Source organism: Nansenia antarctica (genome assembly GCF_963989245.1).
Source record: "Nansenia antarctica genome assembly, chromosome: 10".
NCBI classification, from domain to species: Eukaryota; Metazoa; Chordata; class Actinopteri; order Argentiniformes; family Microstomatidae; genus Nansenia; species Nansenia antarctica.
In genome coordinates this window covers 11,021,071-11,048,287 of record NC_137680.1, presented here as the reverse complement: position 1 = coordinate 11,048,287, position 27,217 = coordinate 11,021,071, and the positions used below count along the sequence as shown (strand labels likewise).

The 27,217-nt window shown below is 42.2% G+C and overlaps 2 protein-coding genes across 2 annotated transcripts; both read left to right on the top strand.

Moving 5' to 3' along the window:
- Positions 1–1,551: 1,551 nt before the first annotated feature.
- tp53inp1 (tumor protein p53 inducible nuclear protein 1) lies at positions 1,552–12,472 on the top strand. The gene is made up of 4 exons (XM_080540613.1): positions 1,552–1,722; positions 4,249–4,621; positions 8,500–8,980; positions 9,213–12,472. The coding sequence occupies exons 2-4, from the start codon at positions 4,483–4,485 to the stop codon at positions 9,481–9,483; spliced, it is 891 nt and encodes a 296-aa protein (XP_080396739.1). The 5' UTR covers positions 1,552–1,722; positions 4,249–4,482; the 3' UTR covers positions 9,484–12,472.
- A 2,148-nt stretch (positions 12,473–14,620) lies between these two features.
- Positions 14,621–20,271, top strand: ccne2 (cyclin E2; the record flags this gene model as incomplete). The annotated part of the gene is made up of 11 exons (XM_080540953.1): positions 14,621–14,634; positions 14,762–14,843; positions 14,940–14,990; positions 15,482–15,627; positions 15,891–16,026; positions 18,393–18,539; positions 18,903–18,998; positions 19,213–19,347; positions 19,531–19,642; positions 19,809–19,966; positions 20,164–20,271. The coding sequence occupies 11 exons, from the start codon at positions 14,621–14,623 to the stop codon at positions 20,269–20,271; spliced, it is 1,185 nt and encodes a 394-aa protein (XP_080397079.1).
- Between the last annotated feature and the right edge of the window lie 6,946 nt (positions 20,272–27,217).

The following is a 27,217-nucleotide window of genomic DNA, read 5'->3' as shown; positions in this document are numbered from 1 at the left end:
TCTCATGTATTGTTTTGTGTTGACCCGGTGTATTTCTGTTTATATGTTTGTATTTATTGTTGCCGGGGCCTCTTGGCCAGATCATCATTGTAAATGAGAATTTGTTCTCAATTGATTTTATCTGGTAAAATAAAAAATACATGAAAGTATTGCTTTTATCACACATCATCTCTGGAAGAGCTGTACAACACACGCTGCCTCAGGAAGGCCTCCAAGATCTCCAGGGACCCATCCCACCCTGGGTACGAACACTTTGCTCGGCTGCCCTCGAACAGGCGGTTCAGGACCATGTTCGCAAGGACAAACAGCTTCTACCCCAGGGCCATTCAGGCCCTGAACACAGCAAAGACCTAGGTTCTGGGCCCTGGACAGTCTGGACGGATTGATGGCAGCTGCTGGATTGAAATCAGGTGTAGTGCTGAGGCACAAATGTGTACATTTCAAGCCTGCAAACTGCGACGCTTTAAATGAATGTGCAATAACACTATGTGCAATATGACAACCCTAGGGTACATAAGGTTGCAGAGAATAGGAAATGTTAGAATAGGTATAGCATAGCATAGAGTACAGCACAGTGTTTTATTTGTATAGTATAGTATAGTGGATAGTGTACATAGCCTTTATTTATGTAAACCAGCTCCTTTCCCTTCTTGTTTTTTTAGTTTTTTTCTTTCCTAGCACCAGGGGAGCCCCCCCTCCCAAATTTCGTTGTTTGGTACCTGTACTATATCAGACCAAAGACCATTCATTCATTCATTCATCATAACTTTGTGGCTTCCTTATAGATGTTGGAACAAAGAAACGTCTTTAGAGGTCTGTCCACACTAATATGCAATTTAGTCCCACTTTCCTACTTTTTTTTGTGGATAAGTTAAGGAACTTCTTTGTCCAAGATAACATCCTTATTGTGGTTAATGTATGGGTTTTGGTGACGTGCTGTGTCTTGAGTCAGGCCCCATCCCCTGAGGGAAGGTTTTGTTATCAGCGTCCCATGATCATCACCCCATTTAAGGGATTGTTAAAGCCCCCTGGGTTGTTGTGTAAATTAATAAGTGTATTGTTATAATGGAGACTGTGTATCCCTTTAGGGTAATTCAAGGGTTCTGCATTTATTTTCCTCATCAATGCACATTGCACAACTTTTGTTCAACCCAATTTATCAACCATAACAAAAAATAGATAAGAATTAGACTGGATTTTAGGGAAGCGAGATCTCTTTAAAAAAGGAAATAACTGTGCTATTTTCAACACTGCCGGAAACAAGGGTGTGTAGTCAAATATTTTGGGTAAATGTTTTAAAACACTTTTTAACCACCTACACCGGCACTCCCAAACTTGTGCGCTTTGCCTGGTCTTGTCCTTCTCTGGAGTGGGTCACGTGCGTTGGTGACAGTCTGTCAGAGTCAACGACGGAATATGATTGGTTCTCAGATTTAAGACACGGCCCTCCCATAGGCTGTCCGTGTGACGTGCCTCTGATCAGCTGTTAGAGCTCCACAACAATAACAAAGGGAACAGTCGGGACCTCGGAAAGGCTCGGAAAGTAACGAACTGTGCAGCTGAACTGATAGATAGATAGGTCCTTAAACGTTTAATTTCTTCTGCGAAGAAAACTTACTTTTTTCTATTTTGGGAAAAAAACAATCTACCTCAAAGTCTTAATAAGGATTTATCATCACTACAACATCCGTCCTTGACTGTTAACACATTTCCTTGCCGCAGGTGAGTTCTTTGGGGCTCTTTCTTTGTTGTCTCTTGTTCAAGAACATAAAGTTCTCTTGTGCAATAATAGTGTTGTTGATGGTTTTTTCAATATATTTTTTTTACAATAATGATTTAACACATACATGTATGGCTGCTGATATGTTGATTTTATGCACCAACAAAGGATTTTTCCGCTGAAAAAAAGATCTCAAGCGTAGCTATTATTTACTGCTGAGTTGAAGTGGAGGAAAGCAGCCGGACATTAGTTACATGGTCCAGTTGCCCAACTTCTACTGAACTGGCTTTCTGACGCTTATAGCTTATATTGGACAAAACGGAATATGACATTTATCCGCAATGTTGTCAGTAGTTGGCCGTTTGGAGATGTGGCCCACCCCAGTGGTGTAGGGTTACCCTCGGAACACCCTCCCTGTCCCCTTGTAATCAACAAACCCTCCATACATAACATCCTATGTTATTGCCTCTTGTCAGTCACTGTCTTAAGAGGCTCAAGGGTGCAGGAATCTTACAGTGACTGAGCACTTATTTTATATACTTTTCTGTGATTAGTTTGCGTTTTCAAAGCGCCATACCCTAACCCTAACCCTAAGTAAGATATTAGGGCCCAATCTTGGTAAGAACAAAATGACAAGAGAATATAGTACATATGACGTCACCTATGCGGCTGGAGTGCCTAGTAGTGTACCTGTCGACGGCAGGCCGCGATTTTAGCCTCATCATATTGAAACCCTCAGATCGACCGGTCCAATATAACATTTAGACCAGACGACGGTGTTCTGTTGTGCTGGGCCAGTACGTTGTCATATTTCATATTCTGCTTTAACTCGACGCCTCAGCCTCTTCCTTGTTTGTTGTCTGAACGGAGCCCGGGGGCGAATTTGCGGAACCTAGGATGGTAGGGGAAGGTCCCTGCTTCGCCAACCAATCAGGTAGCGGTATTGCCCTACCTTCCCCTACCATCCTAGGTATTGCACTACCTTCCCCTACCATCCTAGGTATTGCCCTACATTACCCTACCATCCTAGGTATTGCCCTCCTAGGTATTGTCCTACCTCCCCCTACCATCCTAGGTATTGTCCTACCTTCCCCTGCCATCCTAGGTATTGTTCTATCTTCCCCTACCATCCTAGGTATTGCCCTACCTTCCCCTACCATCCTAGGTATTGCCTACCTTCCCCTGCCATCCTAGGTATTGCCCTACCTTCCACTACCATCCTAGGTTCCGCAAATTCGCAGCCTGGGGCCTCGATAGAGACACACAATGCACCGAGGAAGGACAGGTGCAGGAGATCACTGCCTCTGGCCGGTCATCGAACCGGTGGCCAACTATGGATGAAACCACCGGCCCAGACAGATGCTGCCAGAGAGAAAAGCCCCTCAGTCTCTCGACCTCATTGACCAGCTGCTCCTGCTTTGTTGTCCACTAGAACAGATAAGAGGAATAAGAGATAGCAGGAATACTCTCCTTGTTGTATCAACAGTGATCTGATGAACGCCAGTAACCCAAAGACGCGTCTGTTATATTTGTATTCGCCTCTAACAACCGACACCAACCAACGACCATGTTTAAGATGATCTGATTGGGCTTTAAAACATATACAACCAACTATAATGATAGTGTGTGTGTATTGGTTATGCGTTTATCATTACACACTGTGTCTGTGTCTGTGTCTGTGTCTGTGTCTGTGTCTGTGTGTGTGTGTGTGTGTGTGTGTGTGTGTGTGTGTGCGTGTCTGTGTGTGTGTGTGTGTGCGTGTCTGTGTGTGTGTGTGCGTGTGCGTGTGCGTGTGTGTGTGTGTGTGTGTGTGTGTGTGTGTGTGTGTGTGTGTGCTTAATTTACCAGTATTCTCTTTTCTGCTTGCGCCACCTTGTCCTCTTTGAACCTTCTTGAAAAACTGCTGCCTCGTAGGAAACTCGCCATTACATGTAATCTTAACAACACATTTAGGCTAACACATAAAATGTCTATAACATCTTAATACTTTTTAGTAGTATGTATATCATCCAATTCAAGTTAAAGGGATCCATAGAACAGTGCAGGGCTATGTTGAAGTTACGGTCGCTAGCCATTCAGACCCCTAAAACACAGATTAATAATAGGCAGATTAAGCACGATAGTGTGTATTCTGTTAGGTTCTCCTTTTTAATCAATAGACAGACATATTGTTGTATACCATCATAATATAGGGTACAGGCTTAAAGAGATTTGGCAGCTAGGTGATGATGGGTCTATTTTCATAATTGCCCTTATGTGGGATGTCTGGTTGATAGGCAAATGATACCCACTACCTACCACCACGTCTGTCAACATTTGACCTTGGAGTTGGACGGATGATGCCTCTTAGAAAGTCTCTGAGGCACCTCTTTGATGTGGGTGCTTGCACTGGCTATGGCGGAGACATTAATGGGCAAAGAGCTCTACAGTTTGTCCTCTACATGTCTCACATAGTTACACAACATCACAACTGGCATTAGGCCTAATAATGACTCTTTTTCCTCCCACCCTCTCTTTCCCTCTCACAGGGCTTTTGTATTTTTGCACACGTTGTCCGGGACATCCAACTTCGAGCTATGACCGGCCTTTGCCCAGCTCTCCTCAGATGATAGAAGACTGTACCTCTTGGATGCACTTTAACACCTTTCCAGAGCCTTCCCCACACGGCCCCCGCAACTGATGACCAAAGTGCTTGTACCCCACCCTCACCCTCGGCCCCAGCCTTGCGCCGCCCCCCTTGGCCCCCCCACCACCCTCCAAAGATGTTCCAGAGGTTCGCCAGCGTCCTGTTTGGAGACGACATGGAGGAGGTGAGCAGACGCGGGCCTGGAGAGCAGGGTTTTGTCCAGAAGGAGGAGGAGGAGGAGGAGGATGAAGAGTGGATCTTGGTGGATTATCTCGGTGAGTGTCACTTATAGATTCAGTATGCGCAGAGGTAGTAGTTGGGAGTGCACTCGTTACTATAGACTAATTTAGCCAGGCAGTAGCTGGTAACCAGCCTCAGCAGTCCAGATTTTAACATATTTCACTAGAACAACATGTTTTCACTTCGTTTTAAAGGGGAAATCATAAAGTAGGCCTATATGATGGATAGAGCTTTCAAATCGAGATGTGTGACTGGCTCCTTACAACTGCACCAACTGTACATTCACTGTCTCATTACAGCGAAAATAAAGTGGACAAACTCATTAGCTGAACTGTGAACACAGCTAGCAAGCCGGCTATGTTCTTTGCTTAATCTCAGACAAAAAGTCTTCATTTGAGCCGCGGTGTGAGTATCCGTATCCGCGGCGTGAGTAAGTGGAATGCGATTACGTTAAAAATAAAGTAAACGTCAGGAGTGGATTTCTCCAAACCAGTGTTCAGTACTCTGTAACGGACTCTTTCTTGCTCACTATTGGGAGTTGAGACAAAAATATATATATATATTTTTTTTTTATGTTTGTCACGCATTTCATTTATTTATACATCTCAATAATGTCAGCACAATGATTATAAGAATAAACACCGGGTTTGCGGGCACACAAAATTGGTATTGCCACACATGCCTGTGTAAAGAAAAGAAGAATTTGAGCATGCATGCTTCACCTCCACTTCTACCACCTAAGCCTTATTTTGAGCCAGGAAAAACCCTGGGTAAATATATTTTTTCATAGGCTGAAATGTGGTCATGATTTTGGATACTGTAAAAAAATTAAGTAATACTACAACATACGCTGTCCTCACACGTGGTCACATGTAGACTGATTCAGTCAAAGACATTTTGGAAATGTCGTAGACGACAGACGAAATGTACATACCTGTACATACTGTATACAGACAAAACCTACATAGTGTGTAGGGTATAAACGCAGACTTCTTATTAGACAGACTAATAAGACACACAGACAAAAGTTACACACTCACGATATAAACACACCCACAAATGCAAAGCATTCACACACAGAACAGCAACATGTACCACATAAAAAGGAATAGACACGCATGTTCACGCAAATATGCACCTCACAGCCTATCCTCCAGCTATCCATGTACTCAAAGGTGTAGCGTTTCAGTTCAGAGAGTTCGACAACACAGTATATTTGCATACAGTGCATCCTGGCACTCACCTGCCTTATGGCATCAAAAACCAGTGCCATGAAATTCACTCTTACAAATGCAGACTCACCAGGATGTGAGATACTGTACGTTCTGGCTAAGGCCCCAGTATTTATCTATATACAGGCAAAAACACACACACACACACACTCACTCACTACCAGTGTCCCCCTTGCCTGGCTCTGAGACAGACCTGGCACACACTTGCACTTTGGGGGTTGAGGGGGGCATAGCCAACCGCTTACCCTATCCGTAGGTCCATCCATCTGTCCCTAAAGTCTCTTATTTCACCGGTGTGTGAATATTTCAGGTGTGAGAGAGGCCGGCTGGCACAGTTATGCCCAGGGGGGCAATGAGGGCATGTGGCAGTTTATGGGCAACAAAGTCAAACAACAAAAGCGTCTGAGGTTTGGGAGGGGGCGAGGGGATAAAAATAGTCTATGATAGAGTTACCGTTCTGGGGCTGAGTTGGGGTGTGAGACGTGTGGGCACGTAGCCCAGTAGAGTAACAGTCAGTGGAACAAGTCCATGAGCCGCGCAGGGCCACCTGTGTGTGAGGCGTCCTTCTATCTCTCCCTAATGAGACTTGCACAGAAGCATTCGCAATCTCTTGCGTATAAAATCTGAAATGTTGTTTTCAAACAACCATTGTGAGTGCATTATGGTCCTGGATGTGTTCATAATGCATTTCTCAGAGGTTGTGTAGAGACTAGAGAGCATTATACACCTTTGCTATCAGCATTTGTAGAGTGGTACTATAGCTCCTTCAAAACATTCGAACACACCGTAGGCTAATAACTAATTACCTGGTTAGAATTTGACATGATACATACATGTATGTATGTATTACAGGTGTATTAGTCTAAACTCTCTCTGTCATAATGCAGTAAAGATGATTCATTGTGAAAAGTGATTTCAACCAGGAACAATAACAGCAAACAATGGCCAAATCAGTTCACGTTGTTCATAATGAATTGTTTCCATGTACTTTCCATGCACCAGTTTTTTTTTTTGTTCCCTTTCCTAACACCAGGGGAGCCACCCCTCCTAAATTTCGTTGTTTGGTACCTGTACTGTAGCAATGACAATAAAGTCCATTCATTCATTCATTAGATAGTATGATATGATAGTACACTTGATAGCACTCCTCTGCTGCAGTTGCTAGTCTACCAATGATATCATCAACCCCCAAACTGATTCCCATTCACAGTGATGAACACACACACACACACACACACACACACACATACAAACACATGTTCGACAGTGAGAGAGGATTACAGGCTAATTAGCTTTACTGGGACAGTGATGAGGGGTGTGTAAGCCATGCTGAGGTCCTGCTGCCTTGCTTAGCAGTTAAGCGTGCTGCAGATTGCCCAAAAGATTTTGTGTCAGCACAGAGGAGATTTGTCTTGTGTTTTCTGTAAACAACAACACAACAGTGACACTGTGTTGACATGAGAATGATGAGGATTGAATGGAAACTGAAGTGGCCTTGAGAGTGGGTATTTTCTTGTTACACGTAGATGAGCACACACACACACACACACACACACACACACACACACACACACACAGTTTTGATCCAAAGACAGGCAGGCAGACAGACACAGTGTCACCTCTGCCCTTTGGCCAGGACATCCCTATTAGATTTCAGTTCTGTTCTGGCCTGCAGGACTATTTTTAGAGTCCAAACACAGTCTGCTGGCAATCATGGCCAGTCCAGTCTCACGTTGCTTTTTCCGTCATACTTATAATGTCAGTGAATTATTATGATTTAGTAGTGCAGTGCTGACGGTAAGACTACCAAAGTCTCAAAACAGGATGTGTTTTAGCCCCAGGCTGTGGTTTTCTTCAGCTAAGCCACCAGATTCAACTTGATTTGATTTATTATATTTTGAGAAAGTGTTTCCCCCCAAGACCATATTAGTAAGATCAAGAGGTAAGAGAGCTAGCTAGTTGGATAATGTGTTTTGGTGCTTTTGTGGAACAGGGCAAAGACTCACAGCCGCATGTGAGTGGGTTAAAGGTACTTAAAAAAATAAAAAAATAAATGTGAGTGACAGGTTTTGCACTTTTGCTCACTCAGACAGACAGACAGACAGACAGACAGAGACAGACACACACACACACACACACACACACACACACACACGGAGAGAGAGAGAGACACAAACTGTGGGTATTTTGGGTCAGGCATGCTATGCTGACTTGTTCGCAACAGGGTTGCATGCCTCTGTGGCTTTGACACTTCGGTGTCAGAGGGAGACATTGTTTTGTTTTGATCACTGGATCTGTTCTGTCAAACTTGAACCACAGCGCCCCCTCATGTCAGAGTATTGCATATGCATGGTCATCCAATTTCGGGCTCAAAGCACCATACATTTACTACTATAGAGGGGTTGTATCAGCATTCCAAATATTATGATTAAACATTACAATTTATAGATGTATTAAAAATGAATGTATCTATAGATGAACGTGATTTAATTATTTGTTAGTATACGTAACATTGTAGTGCAATGGTTTTAAAATGCTGTATGAATTTAAAACAAAATACATTAAGAAATGCTACTGCTTTTTTTTTGTAAAAAGCTGAATTTATTAGCTGTAATTGTATTTGTAAGTATCCCAAAGGTTGATGTATTAGTAAATGTATCCAATCCCCTCCCTCTTTACAGCCGAGGCCTGCTCCAGCCTGCATGGTGATGGCCACTCCGGGGTGGACCTCACCCCTGAGGAGGAGGAGGAGGACCTTGTGATGGTCCCCTCCCCCATCGCCAGCCCTGTCCGCTACGCCTCCTCCACCTCCCTCAACTCCACTGCCGACACCGACCAGGATGGGGGTCCTGAGGAAGATGAGGAGGACGAAGAGAAAGAGGAGGATGAAGGGGGCTTCCTTCGTCTGGAGGCCTGCTCCATGGAGGAGAGCTGGTTCGTCACCCCCCCGCCCTGCTTCACAGGGGGCCGGGGGAGCCGGCCACTGCTCCTGGAGACCAGCCCTCTGGAGAACCTGCTGATCGAGCACCCCAGCATGTCGGTGTACATCAGCAGCCCCCCGCGCCTCTCCCTCAACCTCAGTCTCAGTCTCCCGCCTGCTAGCGCCAACGCCACCGGCGCCGTCACTACGGTGGGCAAGGAGGCAGCCCCACGTCACAGCAGGTAGGAATCACAGTGGAAATCTCCTGCAAAATAAAAGCCTGACTAGGATTTTTTAAATGTATTTATTAATTGGCCATATTAAATAATGAACCCAAATGATGATTATTTTGATTTTAGCAAGTGCAAATTCCGGTAGTATCCCATAACCACTAAGGTAGACAATACCTCTACTTACTGTATGTTTATTAGACTAAGCGTTTTGTTCCCCACCTCCCTCTGTCTCCCCCTACAGGCCAGAGGTGGCAGTAGTCCAACGCAGAGCCAGCCTCCACTCTGGCTGCTACGCTGCTGCCCTCTGTGCCCGTGCTGGCCTCCTCGACCCGGCCCAGCAGCATGGGCGCCTGGCCCAGCGGGTCCGTGATGCCGCCCAGCGCCAGCCCCTCTCCTCTCGTAACGCCCTGCGGCGCCTCAACCTGTTGCCCCGCCATACCGGGGGCACCAAGCAGGCCAAGACCACCGCTGCATACCTGCACCAGCCTGGCCAGAGGCACCTCAACTACTGAGGCTGATCTGACCCTCTTCTCCTCTCCTCCCCCCTCCTCCTCCGTCACTTCTCCCTATCCCGCTCCCTCTTATCTCATCATCAGTCCATCCCTCCTTTCCTCTCTTCCTCCCTCTGTTCAGATGACTCCCTCTCTCTGTCCACTCATCCATCCATCTGTTCATCCCTCTCACTCTCTGTGTCTGCGGGAGGAGAAGGGGTGAAGAGGTCCCCCTGTACTGTGCTCTCTCTCTTCCTCTCCTCCCTCCATCCATCCGTTTTTTCCCATCTGTTGGGACGTTATCTCCACACTGGGAGACAGTGGTGTCGTGAAGACATCTTCTTCACAGACTCCCATTAGAATCAATGCCGTAGGTCACTTTACTCCACCACAGGTTCAACCACCACCCACCATCTCCATGGCAACCTGGAGAGACTGGTTCAATCAGACATTATACCTGTGGCAATGCTGTGTGATGTCATAGAATGGTTGTATTCTGTCATAGAGCGATTGTGTGATGTCATAGAATGGTTGTGCCTGTTCAAAGAGTGAGTGTGTGACGTCATAGAGTGATTGTTTCATAGATACTATGTATATGGGTTGTTTGCTATCACAGAGTGATTGTGTGATATCATAGAGTGGCTTGTGCTGTCATAGAGTGGTTGTACCCTGTCATAGTGTTGTTGTGTGGCGTAAATATAATGGCTATGTGATGTCATAGAGTAGGAGAGGGCATTTACAAAAAGAGCCATACAGCCTAGAATGAAGCCTATCTCGGTTGAATAAGCCTGCAGTCAGACAGATTAAACTGTCTCAACAAACCCCTCCTGTTAGAGGCTGCCTGTCTTTCAAGTGTTGAAGTGGAGATGCTAGGCTACGTCATACTCTGTGACAAACTAATGTAATTTCTCAGATGGCTACAACTTACTCATTGAAATCAGCAATCCCCTTTCCCTTAGCTGGCTCTGGGTGAACTTGCCTTTGACTTTGTAATTCAGTACTTTTCACAATATTTTTTGAAAAAAAATGATGGTAAAATACTGGGTTAAATATCACTAAACGCCTTGTTTTAATATTAGATTATTAAATGAAAAGAAATGAAAGAAATGAATGAAAAAATAAATAAATGTAAAATGTATTTAAAAAAACTTCCAAAATATTTTTAAAAGAAAAAAATGTATATTACATATCAGTATGAAGTTGGTATATGAGTGTATGTTATCTGCGTAGGTATGTTTGTAAGCAGAGGTTTGACTATGTTAGTGTGTGACTTGTTGCATGGTTGTATAGTGCTAGTCTCCAGATGGTGAAAAAAACAGAAAAAAAGTGTTTGTTATTTTATATCTCGTTGTTATCTTTCATGTTTGTTCTAAATCTGCAGTCCACTTCTCAGGGTCAAAACCAATCACCTTTACACTTTACTAAAATGCAGATTACTTGATGGCTGATAATTGTCTTTGTTCATACTGGATACCTTCCAAAATTGTCAATAGTGTGCTTTGCCTTGTGGAAATGTGTGTGAGCCATGATTGAATTTTTTCAAGAATTGTGTGTGTCTCGAGATATTTGAATCGTAACATTTGCTTGTCCGAGGACTGTGAAAATGAACTCTTACTCTCTCGATCGACTGTTAAAACCAAGATAGAGTGAAACTGTTAGTCTTTTATTATTTAGTTATATATTTGTTCAGTGTGCTTTCCATGGTTGTGAATGTTAGTTTTTTTTTTGCCTTGCATGTATTTTATTTGCTTAGTTACATATAACTTTTGTTATATTTGTTAAACTGTTAAATACATTTTAACCAAAAAGTAGCAGCAAACTTGACCTTGCAGTAGTAGATATTACTGTTGTTCTTTTGCTTTTGTATTTCTTTACTTTTCTTTTTAACAATGTTTGTAAAATGGAGACTTGTGACGTATTCTGACACAATTGAGTTAGTGACAAGATGAGTCTGTGTGCTTTAGTGGTCAGAAAGCACAGACACAACTCGAGAACACTGAAGTATTTAAGACTCACTCAAGGAAGTTGTCAAGTTCCTCTAATTGACTCAAGTCAAGTCTCCACAGGCAAGCTTAATAATTTATAATATTACCTAATTTGATCTATTTCTTTGTACTTATTGGGGAAAATACACAGTAATACTCTGTATTTAGCATGGTAGCATCAAAATGCACTAACAACATCTTGTTAGGCACCAGTATGGTTTTGTGTATATAGTTTTAAACTTATTATAGTGAAGTGATTGAAGCCTAGCAGTTGTGTGTGTTTATCTTTTTTTATTCTTAAATGACTCAGCTCAAAAAAGTGCATCTTTTGATGAGTCGATTTGTATTTTGTACTGCATTGTTGTGACACGGGCAACAGGACGAAGGGAATGGAGGAGATGGCAGGGTCTCCTGATTTTCGATGTGCGAAAGCTGGAAGGAGCCATTTTGTTTTTCATTTTGTGTCCTCAGCTGTCTCTCAGCTCTTGATGATGATAATAACAGGGATTTGTATTTTTGTTTCATGCCTTGAATTTGTTGTTGTGGATCACGTGCCTTCCAGGTTAAACAGTATAATGACAATGCATTGATGAAGAACTTGAACTCTTGTCCAAAGGGACATAAACACAAACAAAAGCAAATCAACTATGCACCATAGGAGCTATCTTATTTTTTCTCTGTGAACCATCCAGCCCATGTACAGCTTTTATACACAAATGTAGCAAAACGTTTTTCTCCTGTTTTCAAAGTGTGAAGAATATTTCGTGGCATTTTTTTTCCACCAAGTGTTAGAACTTTGCTTTTCATTTAGTTTACTGGAATAATACAGCACTTTGCCAAAAAGGTGTAGGAATTTTAGCATTAACTGTTATTTATCAACTTAACCAATCTCATTATTTGAATTTTAGACATAAGACAGATCAATTCACTCTGTTTCTATGGTCAGCAAAATGTGCAAATGAGAATGTGGTAGTTTGTTTTGAAACTGTAATACATATAGCATTATATGTTGTCATGATATGTAAGCCACAGTCTACAATAATAAATGTTTTCATACACATACTCTTTATTTTCTGTCTAAAATGTTCTCTACGTAATTACGTCAGTAACAGGTTTGTCTTTTCAAAAGGTCTACTATAGTTGCAGAATCTCAGTTTTCATAGTAGCAAGTGGTGTAAGACAGCTTTGAAAAATCCTGACATACAGTATAAACTTAGTGTCGGGAGCTCCACATTATCCATAGTAATAATGAGAATAAGGCAGCTCTGCAAAGCAATCTAAAAGCCTGATAAAACCGTTATAACGTGTTTGTTATGTCACGATAATCTACAGATGGGTTAGAAGATGTCATATGCGTAGAATTATTTACACACTTTTCTCAATTTAAAACGTATAACTTCCGTTCCATTATTATGGGCCACTTCATTTGCCCAAGGCTATGACATGTTTACGAAAAACAAATCTGGCGAAATAGGTACAATGTTGGGATGCACCCATTATGAATGTGATGGACAAAACAAGCCTCCCCATGTGTCTGCTGCGGTAATGTCCGACTGAAAAGGACAAATGCGACAACCACTGAATCGATGTAAATGTTTTACCATTCGTCTCTGTGTTTAAGTTGCCTATGAAACAAGTTCTCATATAAACCTTCTGGTGTTGACAGGAGCTCCACGTTGTCTTCTCGGTTTGTTGACATTCTGAGGAAAGGCCATGCTGTTTCTCCTGGCCTCCCGCTCATTGGCTTAGCGCGGGTGAAACCCCTCCCCTCGGTGGACCTGTAAATACGGAAGTGTTTCTCTTGGAGCGAAAAAGAGAGAAAAATAGCCCATAAATCGTAGGGTATAATTATGTGACCACCTGGAAATACTACCTGAATGACTACTCTACCGTTTAAGATTGACCGGAAGTTAAAGAAAGCACCAATTATTTCAAAAAACGATCAAATAAACCCTCTTAGCTCAATGTGGATCCGTCATGCAAGCCAGTCGATGAACAAAAGCCACCATAAATGGTCGAAGACATCTAAGTATAATGTGTCCTCGTTATGGTAAGTAATCCAGCGTGTAGTCTTACTTATTTTACATTAAATAGAATTCAGATTTGAACATTTTAGCGCGTTTAAATGAAGCAGGGATACACATGCGCACTCGCCGTAGAACGGTCAGATATAAAGATTGGCGCCGGCGCGCGCCAGCTGATTCATTCATTCTTCTCTGAGGGTAAGGAGCTGTGGAGGAGCTGTCTGTTCAAGTCGCTATTTTATACGAACATTTTCAAGTTTAACGTTGGTTTTTCCCGGAGTTATGGCAGAGACAACGTAGTTTATGGTGTAATCTGTTTCATAGGTGTTCTAAAGTTTGGTTTGACTGTCTGGAAAGGGAAGCAGGATCTTTAGCAAATTCAAATTGGTTGGTTTCGAACTTGCTGCAACATTTGGGCTAGCTAGCTTTGCTTTGAGAGAATTTCAAAATCTTCAACTCGTCATATGTATTTAATAATATGACTAGTTGCTTCCTCACATTGTTAGCTGGATGCTTTGTTTATTGTCGACATTGCTTGATATGTAAAGCAGCTCTGGGTGGGACGTGGTGTAAGGATAGCAACTTCGCTAGCATCGCTTTATCTGGCATATTATTACATATTTAAAGTGTCACGACACAAAATAGCCTGGTTTGTATGTCTATAGCTACGTTTTTGGGTTCCATGTCATTTAAATAACTTGTTTTTTTAGTTAAATTGGAATAGTTTGGCGGTCTGCTTTGACCAGCCATGGCTCCAAAATCCTCCCGCTTAGAGAAATTGGCGCGTAGTTGGGTTTCACAAACCTTCACATAGAATGGTCGTATGGTTGCTTTTATGAGCAATAACAATGCCTGTTACTACATAGAGTTGTACTCGTCCATTGTATTCGTGGGTTTTGTCATATTTGATCAAGTTGGGCCATGATATTTTGGTGGAAACGAGGAAGCGACGCGTCACCCCCTCACTCAGTTTAGCTTGCTAGCCATTTTTTACCGCCTGAAATAAACATCAGCCCATTATCAGTGATTACTATTGTCAACGTTTTTTAAATATTGCTTCTAGGATGTGTACATGATGCCTACGTCTGTTTCTGACGATGTTTGTGTGTTTTCTCTTCCAGTGGAACTCTGAAGCCTTCACAATCGACCATGTCTAGACGCAGGTATGGAAGGTTCTCCGTGGCTGTTAGCCGGCTTAGCTGTAGCTTGACTCAGATGCATTTGTACATTAACATGTTTACTAACTTGCGTACTTTGTTGTAACTATCGCACACTTCCCTGTCATTCCAGTGGACGCACCGCATTGCAAACAAGAGGTGAAAACATCCCAGAACAGTCTGAACAGAGCATACCAAGGAAAAGGAAATCTGAGGTTTGTCCAATGACTTGGTTACCCAGTTGGTGTTATTGAACGTTTGCCAAATGAGAAATCGATCTAATTGCAATGTCCTTGTATGTAATCCTTAAGCCATCCAAACAGATGTCACCCGCAGCGAAGACACAAAGCTACGAAATACAGGTCGGTTGGTTGCTTTTGCTTTATTGTCATAGTTAAGTGTTGCGTGCGTGTACATGTTGTTTTTGAATATAGATAGCCAAAAGGATTAATTTAATGTATAATAAACGTTGCGGCAGTATATACTTGTTGGATGTGTTGCTGTACTGGTTATCTGTGTCAGTGGCAGCGCGCGTTTTGTGTCCCTCCCTTTCCCCGCGGCCCGCCCAATCTGATTCATATCTTTGTTTGGCCCAGACGATGGAATTTAGCATTATAACCCCCCCCCCCCCCCCCCTCAAAGCTTCTGAAGTCACCGGGCATTTTTATGTTTACAGTCCTTGTTGCCATCATGTTGTATTCAATGACGGCCTCTATTTAATGAATGAAACTGACCAGAATGAACAAGTGAATTATTCGTTTTTTATTACCTTAATACCAAAAAGTGGACATTACAACATTGGGTTTGTTCTGATGGATAGGCTCTGAAATCGCTGTAATTTTACCTCTTTTAGAACCGGTGGTCCGAGGAAGGGGCCAGCCCGTGCGTCCTCATTGAAACGCCACACAAGGAGATGCAGCCGGCTGTTGACCTGTCGAGTTTCAAGCAGTTCAGATTCAAGAACCTCTTCATTAACCCCTCGCCACTGCCCTGCCTCAGGTTGTGTGTGTGTGTGTGTGTGTGTGTGTGTGTTGGTGTGTGTGTGCCTGCCTGCCCAAATGTTTTGCTTTTTTACACCTCAATAGGGTGGCAGTTCCTCCCCACTCATGCTGTTGGCCTCAGTCTTTGTCTTTAAATGCTTCCCCCACCTCACTAAGAACATGTTTTATTCTGATGGACGGTGACCTTCTTGTTGGATCACTTGCCTTGCCATTTGACAATGCACAACTGAATGTCTCTAAACCTGAGTTTACCCTCTACAGCTGGGCCAGTTCAGACGATGTATGGATTAAGATGCTGAATAAGGAGCTGAAGTATGTTCATGACAAGGGGTTCCTGCAGCAGCACCCCAAACTGCAGTCCAAGATGAGGGCCATTCTCCTGGACTGGCTGCTGGAGGTATGTGGCCATGCTCTTTCCTCAGTGGAGTTGTGTACTGAATGTAGTTCAAAGTATTTAGCATATTCACCGGATACAGGTTGTAAACGGTGCAATGAAATGCTTACTTACGAGCTGCCTGAACAGGGGCGGATTTAGGATTGTAGGAGATCCGGGGCTTAGCCCAGAGGGAGAATAAAATGTGCGCGCTCGGAAAAATTTGCCTTCAACCTTCAACTTACCACCACCTTAAAGCGGACAAAAGGCACTGGAGAACACATATACGTTCACACCCTTTAATGAAGCAAACTAATTGTGGTGGTTCTGGGCACAGAGGGAGGTCAGCACACGTAGCTCCCCCTGCAGGCCAGAACGAGCCATTGGATAGCAGCTGACCTGTATTACAAAATAGACAGTAAACACACACACACACACACGTCAGTCACCATCATTTATATTTGTATAGAATTACATAATTGATGGGCTGAGGCTAGTTATGTTACAGTATGTATATCAGGGCAGACTCTGTGCTCACCACTTATATTGTATTTAGAGTCTTGTCCTGTGTTATATGACGATATATTACATGTATTGTTGGCTTGTGTATAGTACTGTGAAATCAAATCCCCCTGGGACATTAAACAAACTTAGTTAGTTAGCGTTACATCTTAGGATAGATTTGAGTCATGTTCTGTATACATACATACTACCATAAGGGCATACTTAATGTGGTTACTCCATGTTTACTAGCTGTAACATTAACGTTACATCATTCTTTTTCACTTGTTACTCAGTCAACCAGAGTGCAGATATCAAAGACTATCAGCCTGTTATTCACTTTATTTGTACAAGTATTATCCTTTGTTTGATTTCTTACCATGTACCGTAACAGTACCTTGCTATGTTTCATTTTCATTATAACATAACGTTATGTTATGATAGCCAGCTAGCATTAGCAAACCGGAAAATTAGTGTCAGTGAGTCAGTCACCTTTCTAATAAGATTCATAAACCTGAAACATCATCTATGTCATCACTGCTGGTGATGTCATTGTTGTCAGCTGCTGATACTGATGCTGCAACAGTTCTTGGCGCTTGTTTTGTTGAAAAAAACTTTCGGATATCCATCCTTACACTTTTGCAAGTCAGGCACTGATTGAGATCACTTCTTCTTCAGGGCAGGGTAGGCTACGCAGTACGCAGGCTAATGTCGCGCAGCTGCTGCCTCTCTGTTGGACTCCGGTACTGCACGTTACTCACAAGAGTTTTTATTTTTTATTTTTTTATTAAGTAAAACATTCGGGGCTTTTCAGAAAACATCCGGGGCTTGAGCCCAAGTAGCCACCCCTTAGCCCCGCCCCTGTGCCTGAACAGTGCAATGGTATCAGAAACAAGTGTAACAAATATGCAATAAATGGGATGGAGTAATTCAAGCAAGTCAATTCTAATTATTAAAGTAGCAGTGTAACTGGTATAACTGGTAGAGAGAAGATGTGTAGGGGAAATTGCACTAGAATATATAGTGTATATATTAGAGATGCACCGATACCACCTTCTTTTTCTGACCCAGTACAAGTACTTACATGTAGGGACTTGCCGATACCAAGTACATATACGAGAACTTAATAATACCATTACAGTTCTAACAATGGCTTTGAAAAATTCCTTTTTTTTCATCAGCTCCTGTTCCTCACTTTCTGACTAACAAATGAAATATCTGGCAGTCTGCTGTTTTTACAGATTATGAAGGTGTGGATTGTAAAACTTTAAAATTGTGTCATACATTGAAATCTGAAAATAGTTGAAGAAGCTATGCTTATTTGAATGTTGGTACACTTCAAACCAAATACCGGAGAAAATCGCTCTTAATCAAAACAGAGGTGTTTGTTACCATCGCGTTGGTAACGTAACGGGAAAAGAAGAAAAACTGCTTTAAACTGCTGACATTGCACCTCCTCTGCCTACTTGCTACTAGAGGTTACGTTACCGTAAAGTGGTATCGGGAACGGATGTATCGGAGTAGTTTTACGAGTACATGAGCACAGTATCGGGTACGAGTACTGGTATCGGTGCATCTAGTATGTACTATGAAATGTGCAATGTCAGTTATATGATGGTTGTTTGAGCGAGCAGTACAAATAAATATTGTGTGGTATCTGCACATTCTCAGGTCCTTGTGTCTTTTTCTAGGCTCACTTTTTATTCCTCAGATTATTATAATTGTTTTAAAATTACTAGTTTGGTTTGGCGAAACGGCTGAGCACCTATAGGAATATAGCTTACACCTATCCCATGCTTGTAGTCATTTTACAACTGTGTGTCTTGACATTCAGAGAATGTGACGGTACAAAGTTCTAACCTGACCCTGTATGTTTCCCCTCTGTTCAGGTGAGTGAGGTGTACAGCCTGCATAGAGAAACATCCTACCTAGCTCAGGACTTCTTTGACCGCTTCATGCTGACACAGGAGGATATGGACAAAGACCAGCTGCAGCTCGTAGGAATCACCGCTCTCTTTATTGCATCCAAGATAGAGGTTTGTTCAAGCTCCTGCATTTTACTTAAGCTTATTTTATTAGTGGAGTTATTTCACTGTGCTGGTTCGTTTGACTCCTAAAGGCTGATGTGGTATACATGCCTACATGATAACATTTAGCCTGCGAGCTGCCTATTCTTCAGTCCTGCTTTCTGGAGGGTTGCTGTGTGTGGGTCTGGTTCCAGCCCAACACTAAGACAAGACCTTGAGTTCTGGCGTGTTGGGGCCAGGGCTGGCTCACAACATGCAGCCCTCCTAGAGAAAAGATCACTGACAAGTCAACCAAAACCAATTCTAGCCTCTGAGTATTTGTATACGTAGTGTGGTTTTCCTCAAGCCTAAATGTTCTCAATCCCATCTCAGGAAATCTACCCCCCAAAGTTGGGCGAGTTTGCCTACGTCACTGACGGAGCCTGCGATGAAGAAGAAATCCTGGAGATGGAAATCCTCATGTTAAAGGTTAGATTCCCATGAGGGTTTTATGCTCAAAAATGCATCCAAATGCTCTGCATGGGAGCAATACAATCCTGTTATTTACAACTTTACCCTCTTATTCAAATGGTCAACAGTGGATGCCTGGCGACTGGGAGTCCACTCGCCTGCTTTCCTCATGTGTATATCACATCGGTCAGTGATTGTAAGGTGGGACCTTGATGAAACATTTTCTCCTCAGGCGTTGGACTGGCAGCTGTGCCCTGAGACAGTCATCACATGGCTGAAGCTCTATGCTCAGGTGGAGTCCCTCAAAGACGACCCCAACTTCCTGGTACCTCAGTTCTCTCAGGACACCTATATTCAGATCACACAGGTGAGTCCACTAAGACCCCCCCCCCCCCCCCCTCAATGTCTCTCTCCCCTCTACCATTACGGGGCCTGTGGCTTTCTGGACCACTATGCCCCTCAAAGCAGACCCCTATTATATCTATGGTGCAATCTATTATATGGCAGATTTTTCCTCATGTTACCCCCCCCCCCCTCCCTCTCCCTCCAGCTATTAGATCTGTGCATATTGGACATTGCCTCACTGGACTACCAGTATGGGATACTGGCTGCTGCCGCTTTCTGCCATTTCTTCTCATTCGAGGTCGTCCACAAAGTATCAGGTAAGATGCTATGAGAATTCAGTCAGTCTATATGCTATTTACGCTATGGGCTAGAGCCCATAAAGGGTATGTTCGTGGCCTCCAGTTCAGCCCCCAGAAAATGTTTTGAACAATTATAGCCTCAACATTGTTATTGACACTCTTGGTGTTCTTTTTTGGTGTATAGGTTTGACGTGGGACAGCATCGCGCCCTGCGTTCGGTGGATGACCCCTTTCATGCGCGTGGTTAGTGCTTCACCCAGAGCGGAGCTGAAGGAATTTAAGAAAGTGACTTCAGAGGACCGACACAACATCCAGACCCACGTAGACTACCTCTCCATGCTGGTGAGTGAACTGGAGGGGGGTGGGGGAAGAAATAATGTTGAATGAATTGTTCATGGATGGCCGTGGATGGCCGGTTCATGCAGCAGTTTTGTTGGACTTATTACTGTCTCATTTGTTTTCGAAGGCTTGCTGCTATGCATTCTTTGAGTTTATGCAACTGTTCACAAATTGTTCTTAATGATCTTTTGTCTTTGTAGAGTGAAGCTCACCAGAGGCAGCAGGACAGCCAGGACCGACTATCCCCCGTCACCATTGGTGGGTTTTTGACCCCTCCCAAAAGCACAGAGAAGCCGACCAATCACTGACCCGTTAGGTCCCCTCACATGGGACCCTCTGACCAACCAGATGAAGAGTTCTCTGAACCACACCATTCCAGTTACACCGGACCAACCAGATGTTGGGAGCCGTCACGGCACCGCTGCCCTCATCCTCACTTGACCAAGCAGATGAGCCTTTGGCTAATGGATCACATTTGTGTAGCATCAAGCTCTTTTACTTTATATCAACTGCGTATCGGAGAATGCAGTACGTCTATCCAGGCATTTAGGATTTTTTGTAATTTTTTTAAGCTTTTCAAAAAGCCAAAATATTGAGATTGTAAGGACTATATAGAATATAGTTGCATGAAATGATTGCAACAAGGTCCCTAAAACGCAAACCTTAAATGTTTTTATTGAATTTTAAAAGTAGTTGACTTGCGCCAATTTACTTTTATATTTATGAATATCTGCTGCTCGTCCTTTTGTTACTTGAAGGTGATATTGCAAGGTATTGGATGTGTTTGATAGCTTTTCAGCTAAGTATTTGTTTGGTTTGCGTTGAAATGGTATCATACTGAAACAGTAAAGTGCCCCGCAACTCAATTTCTGCACATGAATGTTACGTTTTTAATCATGTTATCGGTGCTGTATAGTGTGGACCTGGATTCTCCTTGAAAAAGCTCTCTGCTAGCTGTTTGTTATGGTTACATATAATATATGCCACTTAGCTGACGCGTTTATCCAAAGTGACTTACATTGCAGTGTGCATACATTTCAATATATATGGTCCCAGTGGGAATCGAACCCACAACCTTGAGCAATGTTGGAGCAATGCTCTACCAACTGAGCCACAGAGGACCACTTATGAGCTATGGAAAGGACAGTGCAGTGTGAACAGCACTACAACTGTAAACCTCTGAACCCTGGTGTTTCTTGGACGCATCCGGTTCCTGCAACCCTCACAATGTTATGAATGACTCATTTCCACTCGTGCAACAGTGTAATGTAAAATACACTGCCACTGAACACATTCCTGAAAAACTTGACTTCAGTAGTTAGTGAAACATCTTTTTTTTAACCAACCTCCAACTGCGGAATTTCTAACATTGTATTTATTTGTTCATATAAGCCTTAGTATTAAAATGTTTGTCCACCTGTACAAAAAACTACGGCTATGAATTCAGTTGTATAACTCTGCCAAAGGCAAAATAATATTTAAGTCTCGGGAAGCATGTTATTTATGATTTTATCTGTTCAAATAAACAACCTGTGTAATGCAGTGAATGTTGCATAGTTATCCGCTAGCCTAGCTTGTCCCAGGTGCCTTAGTTAAAGTGAACTAGTACGACAAAGCAAAGATGTGAAAGACTAGAGGCTCACTTGAAAGGGCCCTTTTCCCTGTCGTCCAGCAAACTTTTGACTAAACTGTAATTGTCAGTCTTGGGGAAAATGTCCGCTGAGGCCGCAATGTACAAGGAACCATGTCAACTGTATAAAACGAAAGAGAATATGTATATGTTCATGTACATAAATGTAATGTTGAAATTCTTATATGTGAAATGGATGAACTAATAAATAAGATTGAAATAGCTTTTGTTCTGCTTTACGGCTATTGTATGTGATCTGATTGCTGAGTCATGGTATGACAGGAACATGATAACCATACCTTTATGCACAGTAACTTCCTATGGTCCATTTTTCATATACTTGCTGAGTTCTCTATTATGGGGAAAACTTGCTATAAGCTCTGGTGGCATATCTTTTGCCAGCATTAGGAAGAACACAACACAATTCTTCCTAATACTGACAGTTTATGAATTGTGTTACATGTTGGGTGTCTTGAAAATAATGTTATCCCTGCTTTTGATAGCCTTAAAAACATTTCCTAAAATATAATGTATGTCAAACATTGGTGATTATTTGATATTTATAGATGGACACACAATCACACTGAATGGCCAATAGGGTAGGAGAGTTTACAGGCTGGCTATTACCAGGAAGAAACTGATCTGACTTGAGTAACAACCAAGAAAGAAAAAGTTTCAGCCTTTCCCATGTGTTTCTTCCATCGACACAGGATCTATAGCCTACCTACCAAGCCCTCCCCCCCCACCTCCACACTGGATGGTCAATTATGTGGGGATGGAAGGAGAGAGGGAAATCTAGTGTCAAACAAGGAGGTCGTAGTCAGAGGACGGTTTTATTGTAATCCACCCATGGCACGACACAAATGGCTGGATTGGAGAGTTTGGACTCCAATGAAGGTGAGGTGTCAGCTTCACACCTGAGCTTCCTCAGCCACAGACTACAGAAGCTAATGTTCACAGGCTGAGCAGTAGTGAGTGAAGGTGAGAGAAGTAAAGGGGCTGGAGAGAGCAGGAAAGAGACTGTAATGTGTCAGCTGTCACACTTTTTAGGACAGTGAAATTTACTACAATATACAGTCTTCATGAACATCATCTCTCAAAGAAGCCTTTCTATATTTCCAGGACAACTTTAAATGTTATGTACTTGAAACTGTGCTCTATGTCTCTAAACAAAATCGGGATCAATGTTACCCTGAACATATGCAATCATTTTCACTCATTTTCAACCTACACTTGTTTCAGATAGCGTTGAAAAAGCGTAAAAAATGTGTTGTAGCTATACAAAAAGAAAAATAACAGCAAGACATTCTCTTGTGGAAAACATTTTAAATTCCTTTATTTTAGTGGCTATTGCAAAACAAGAAACAGAAAGGACTCACCAACACGTTACAGCTCAGTTTGGCCTTTCTCAGGGTGCAAACTGTAACTTTGGTTGCTACCCTGAAACACAACCCATGTTATAATGATAAGTATGTCTGCCCTAGAAGTATTATCTTCCATATTATGCACTAGAGTTCATGCTTGTGCATACAATCAGACAGTGGTGTGCCGTCAGGGCCAGCAAGGCCTTCTCTGCTGGCCTAAACATCATCAGAATATACATTTTATTTAATATATTTTTTCCACAAATATGTATTAATGATTCCCCATAGTCTATTCTCTTCATTTCATAGCTTTCCTCTTGGTTGCGCTGCTTCCAGTCTCCAATTGAGATTTGGAGGGCTGGCCTTTATGTTAGAGCTTTTATCCAATCAAAATGTGTTGCTAGGGGGCTCCCAAATCTGCCCGCCTTCACAACAGACAGTGCCGCGAATTCGACCTGTAACTTAACGTTGGAACGAGAAAACCTGTGGCGTTCCTAGTAAACCTACGTAGATGCGAGCAAAATCAACAACGGCGCCTGCTGGAAGGCTCAATCTGATGTCAGCACCCAGCACGTCTTTTGATTGGATACGCACTATTGAGATGCGTAGCAAGGTAATTTGCGTATCTTTATACCGTCTGCAATCAGCTACAATGGCGGAAGGGGGAGAAGAGGCAGATGTGGTGGCAGATCTTAAAACAACGCCATTGTCTAGAAGAACTTTCCAGGAAAAGATAGACATTATCAGAGAACGGCCAACCCCGACTCTTGCGAGCCTTTCTCAGCGGGGAAAAGGGTTTGTCCGGCACTTTCAGATCGCTAACTACGAGCGGTACCCCTGGCTCACAGGCTCCGAAAGGCACTGCAAATTGTACTGCTGGCAATGCCTGCTATTTGCAACAGATCGATCGGGTGTTTGGGAAAGAAAGGAGGATGGATTTTGTTTTCAAATGAAGTTGTTTTGGTGAGTACAAAGCATTTAATTTTTTATTTTATTTGTATATATTTTTGTCATTTTATTTCGTTATTTCATTTTATTTTCGTTTCAATATTAACGAATTAATATATAGGTAATTAAAATTCATTTTATTTTCGTTTCAATATTAACGAATTAATATATAGGTAATTAAAACGACAAATATAGGCTTATAAAATAAATGTTTGATGCGTCTGTTGCAGGTTGCAAGAGATGTGGAGATTACGTGGGTGGCGCACGTGAATCAGCTGTGCAGTAAAAGTACTCAAGGAGACTTGTTGAATTGTTTTGTCACGTTTCTTGACGATAAAAGTGCCTTTTATTTAAAAGTTTTGACAGTATCCAAGCGAAGCGATCTTAAAGATCACACTCTTCATTGTAAATGCGGATTTATTGATTAAAAATGCTTCGGAAATATTAATATAACTCTGTTGTACTTGTCTGATTATGTTAAGGTGATGCAACGCCCGGTTATACTGTGTTTCTGTCTAGTTTCTAGAGCCATGGCGTCATAATGATGGTATTAAGAGGTAGAATAATTCAGGTAGGACTGTGTCGGACATCACTGAAGGCCTAGGTGTGAAATGCACCGCCCGCCACTGCAATCAGAGTGTATGCAAACTGTATCTACTGCGGGGGCAAGAAGGTAGCTTCAACACTTCACTGAAGAATGTCATTATAATAAAAGTTTAACGATGCCTTTACCATGAGTGTGTCAGAGTCAGCTCTGGTGGGGGTGGAATCACAATTTAGTGTTAAACCCTCCAATAAGAAAACACCTCACACACTTTAAAAGAGACCAGAGCGAGAAAGAAAACAACAATTTACCATCGGCTGAATGAAACAAGGAAATGAGAATGTTAAAAATGATTTAACAATAATTTATTTTTAAAAAAACATGTGGTAAATGTGTGTAAAAAGGTACAATAAGTATGTGTGCTAGCCATTAACCTCATCTTATCCGCCTAATTTTTCTGGTTTTCTGCTCGAAATGACATGCTCACAGTGAATATAGAATATCTCCACAATCACAAGGGCCTTCATAATGATCTTGTTATCAAATGAAAGCTAACACCTGTGGGGTGGCTGTAGAAGTGTCAGAATCAAAATCTATGTTACTGTGTCAGAGCAAATAGAGCTAGAACATTATAAAACATCTCAAATTCAGTCTCCGCCTAAAAAAACAACAGCTTTTACAGTGAATATCACCTTGGAAACCTGATGAATAAGCCCAAATCATCTAGGAATCAGTACTCCAGGGTCTTATTAGTACTTGTGCCAAAGTCGATGCTAGTAATGTGAGCAAATGCAACTTTGTACCTGTTTTAGTACAGGTATGTTTAGGTGGACACCTATATGTTTAGGCCATTTCGAGATATGTTGGCACCACCTTTGACCTTTCTCATGTATCAGATTTTATTTTATTTATTTTTTTGGGGGGGGGGGATTTTTTTGGGTTGGCCGACCAATGGTATGGAAATTCGGCTTTGAAACCGGACATGACACATTCTCCAGTTGGAGAAAACTGGATGTGACTTAGGCCGTGTTTACCGTCTCTGGGAAAAAATGGTGGCATCGTATAGCATGCAAAGTTGTGAAAAAAAAGTGATATCTTTGAAGAGAATTGATCGAGGTAAACTCTTTATATCACTTTGGATGCCCATGGGGGTCCGTTGGCTCCAATGAGGTTAAACTCTGGAATTACAGTATGTATAGAAGGCAAGGCAAGGCAAAGCAAGTTTATTTGTATAGCACATTTCATACAACAGGGGCAATTCAAAGTGCTTTACATACATTATTTAAAAATACAGCAAAAGGAGCATAGTAAAGAAAAAGAAGAAAAAAGTAAATAAGTTTGTCTGTTGGATTAGATTAGCAACATCTCCCAATTTTGGACTTAGCCAAAGACTTGGGAGATATTCCACCATTGCAGTATCATCGGAACAAAAGGCTTCAGCCTCAAGCCTGGGGCAGCTGTCTCCAAGTACTACTTGACATCAGAGTACTGCAGTGCCTATCTGAGGCCCAATCACCCAGACTTATAGCTGCCCAGGATCAGAAGAGATGAGGCTGACATTCAGTCCATTATTGATATCCTGGAAAACTGGACTCAGTCTAGACCAATATGAGTTGCAGGAAATCACATGCCGCATGTATGTACCCTCTACGCACACTACAGTTGTCAACCTTCTTTTCTGCACCAGACATGGGGTCCAGCCAGCTTCCACAATGTGAGGATTGCTTATTCATGCATCCCATTCGTGCCAACTATCAGGCTGCAATCTGGAGACGGTCTCATCAAATCCAGCCATCTCTACTAAGCTCCAAGGACCACAATGCGCCGTGGACCACAGACGATGAGGGGCAGCTGGAAATCCAGTGGATGCGCACATCTTCAATCCACAACAAACACCTGTAATAAAGAAACCCGGCGTAATAATGTTAACAGTGTCTGTGTGCATCTGCAGGTGGACTTTGAGTTGGTGGACCACTTCTTCTGTCCTGAGATCATGTCTGTACTGTTCCTGTTTCTGCTTCTGATGATTTTTTTTTTTATCAAAACATAACTGAGGAATTAAAGAAGTGTGTGTTTGAAAGTGATTGTGTAGTGATTTAAAGTGTTGGGCATGCATACAGTATGTGTACCAATTCATTCATTTTGAAAGGTCTATTTGGTGAAAAGTACTTGAAAAGCATAATGTTGGTGTTTGAATGAATGAATGAATGAATGAATGAATGAATGAATGAATGAATGAATGGTCTTTATTGTCATTAATACAGTACAGGTACCATACAACGAAATTTAGGAGGGGGGGCTCCCCTGGTGCTTGGAAAAAAGACTATTGCACTATTGACCTGAATTGTTGCCTCCTTTTTCCTCTCACACTCATTACTATGGTATGGAGTAATAAAGACTGCAATCGTGAACATCTGGAACAAAATTAATCACCAATGAGGTCACAATTGTGATATTTCCTTTGAACTCTAATTTTCCACATCAACAAGTGTTTTGAGTAATTTGACATCCTCTTGGATTTTTAAATCCTATATATGAGCAATGTAGCCATGCAGCTTACTCACATCATTCATTGTCTTCGACTGACACTCTATAGTTGAGACGCAATCCCCGCTTTCACTGATCTACACTATTTTTCATCAACATCTGAAACTATTTGTTGTTTTTTCTATAATGTGATAAATTCACTCCTATGAGAGGGTACTACTGATAAGTCACAAACATGTATATTCTTGCTGTCAGCAATCGTCAAAAATGTCATCTTTCCA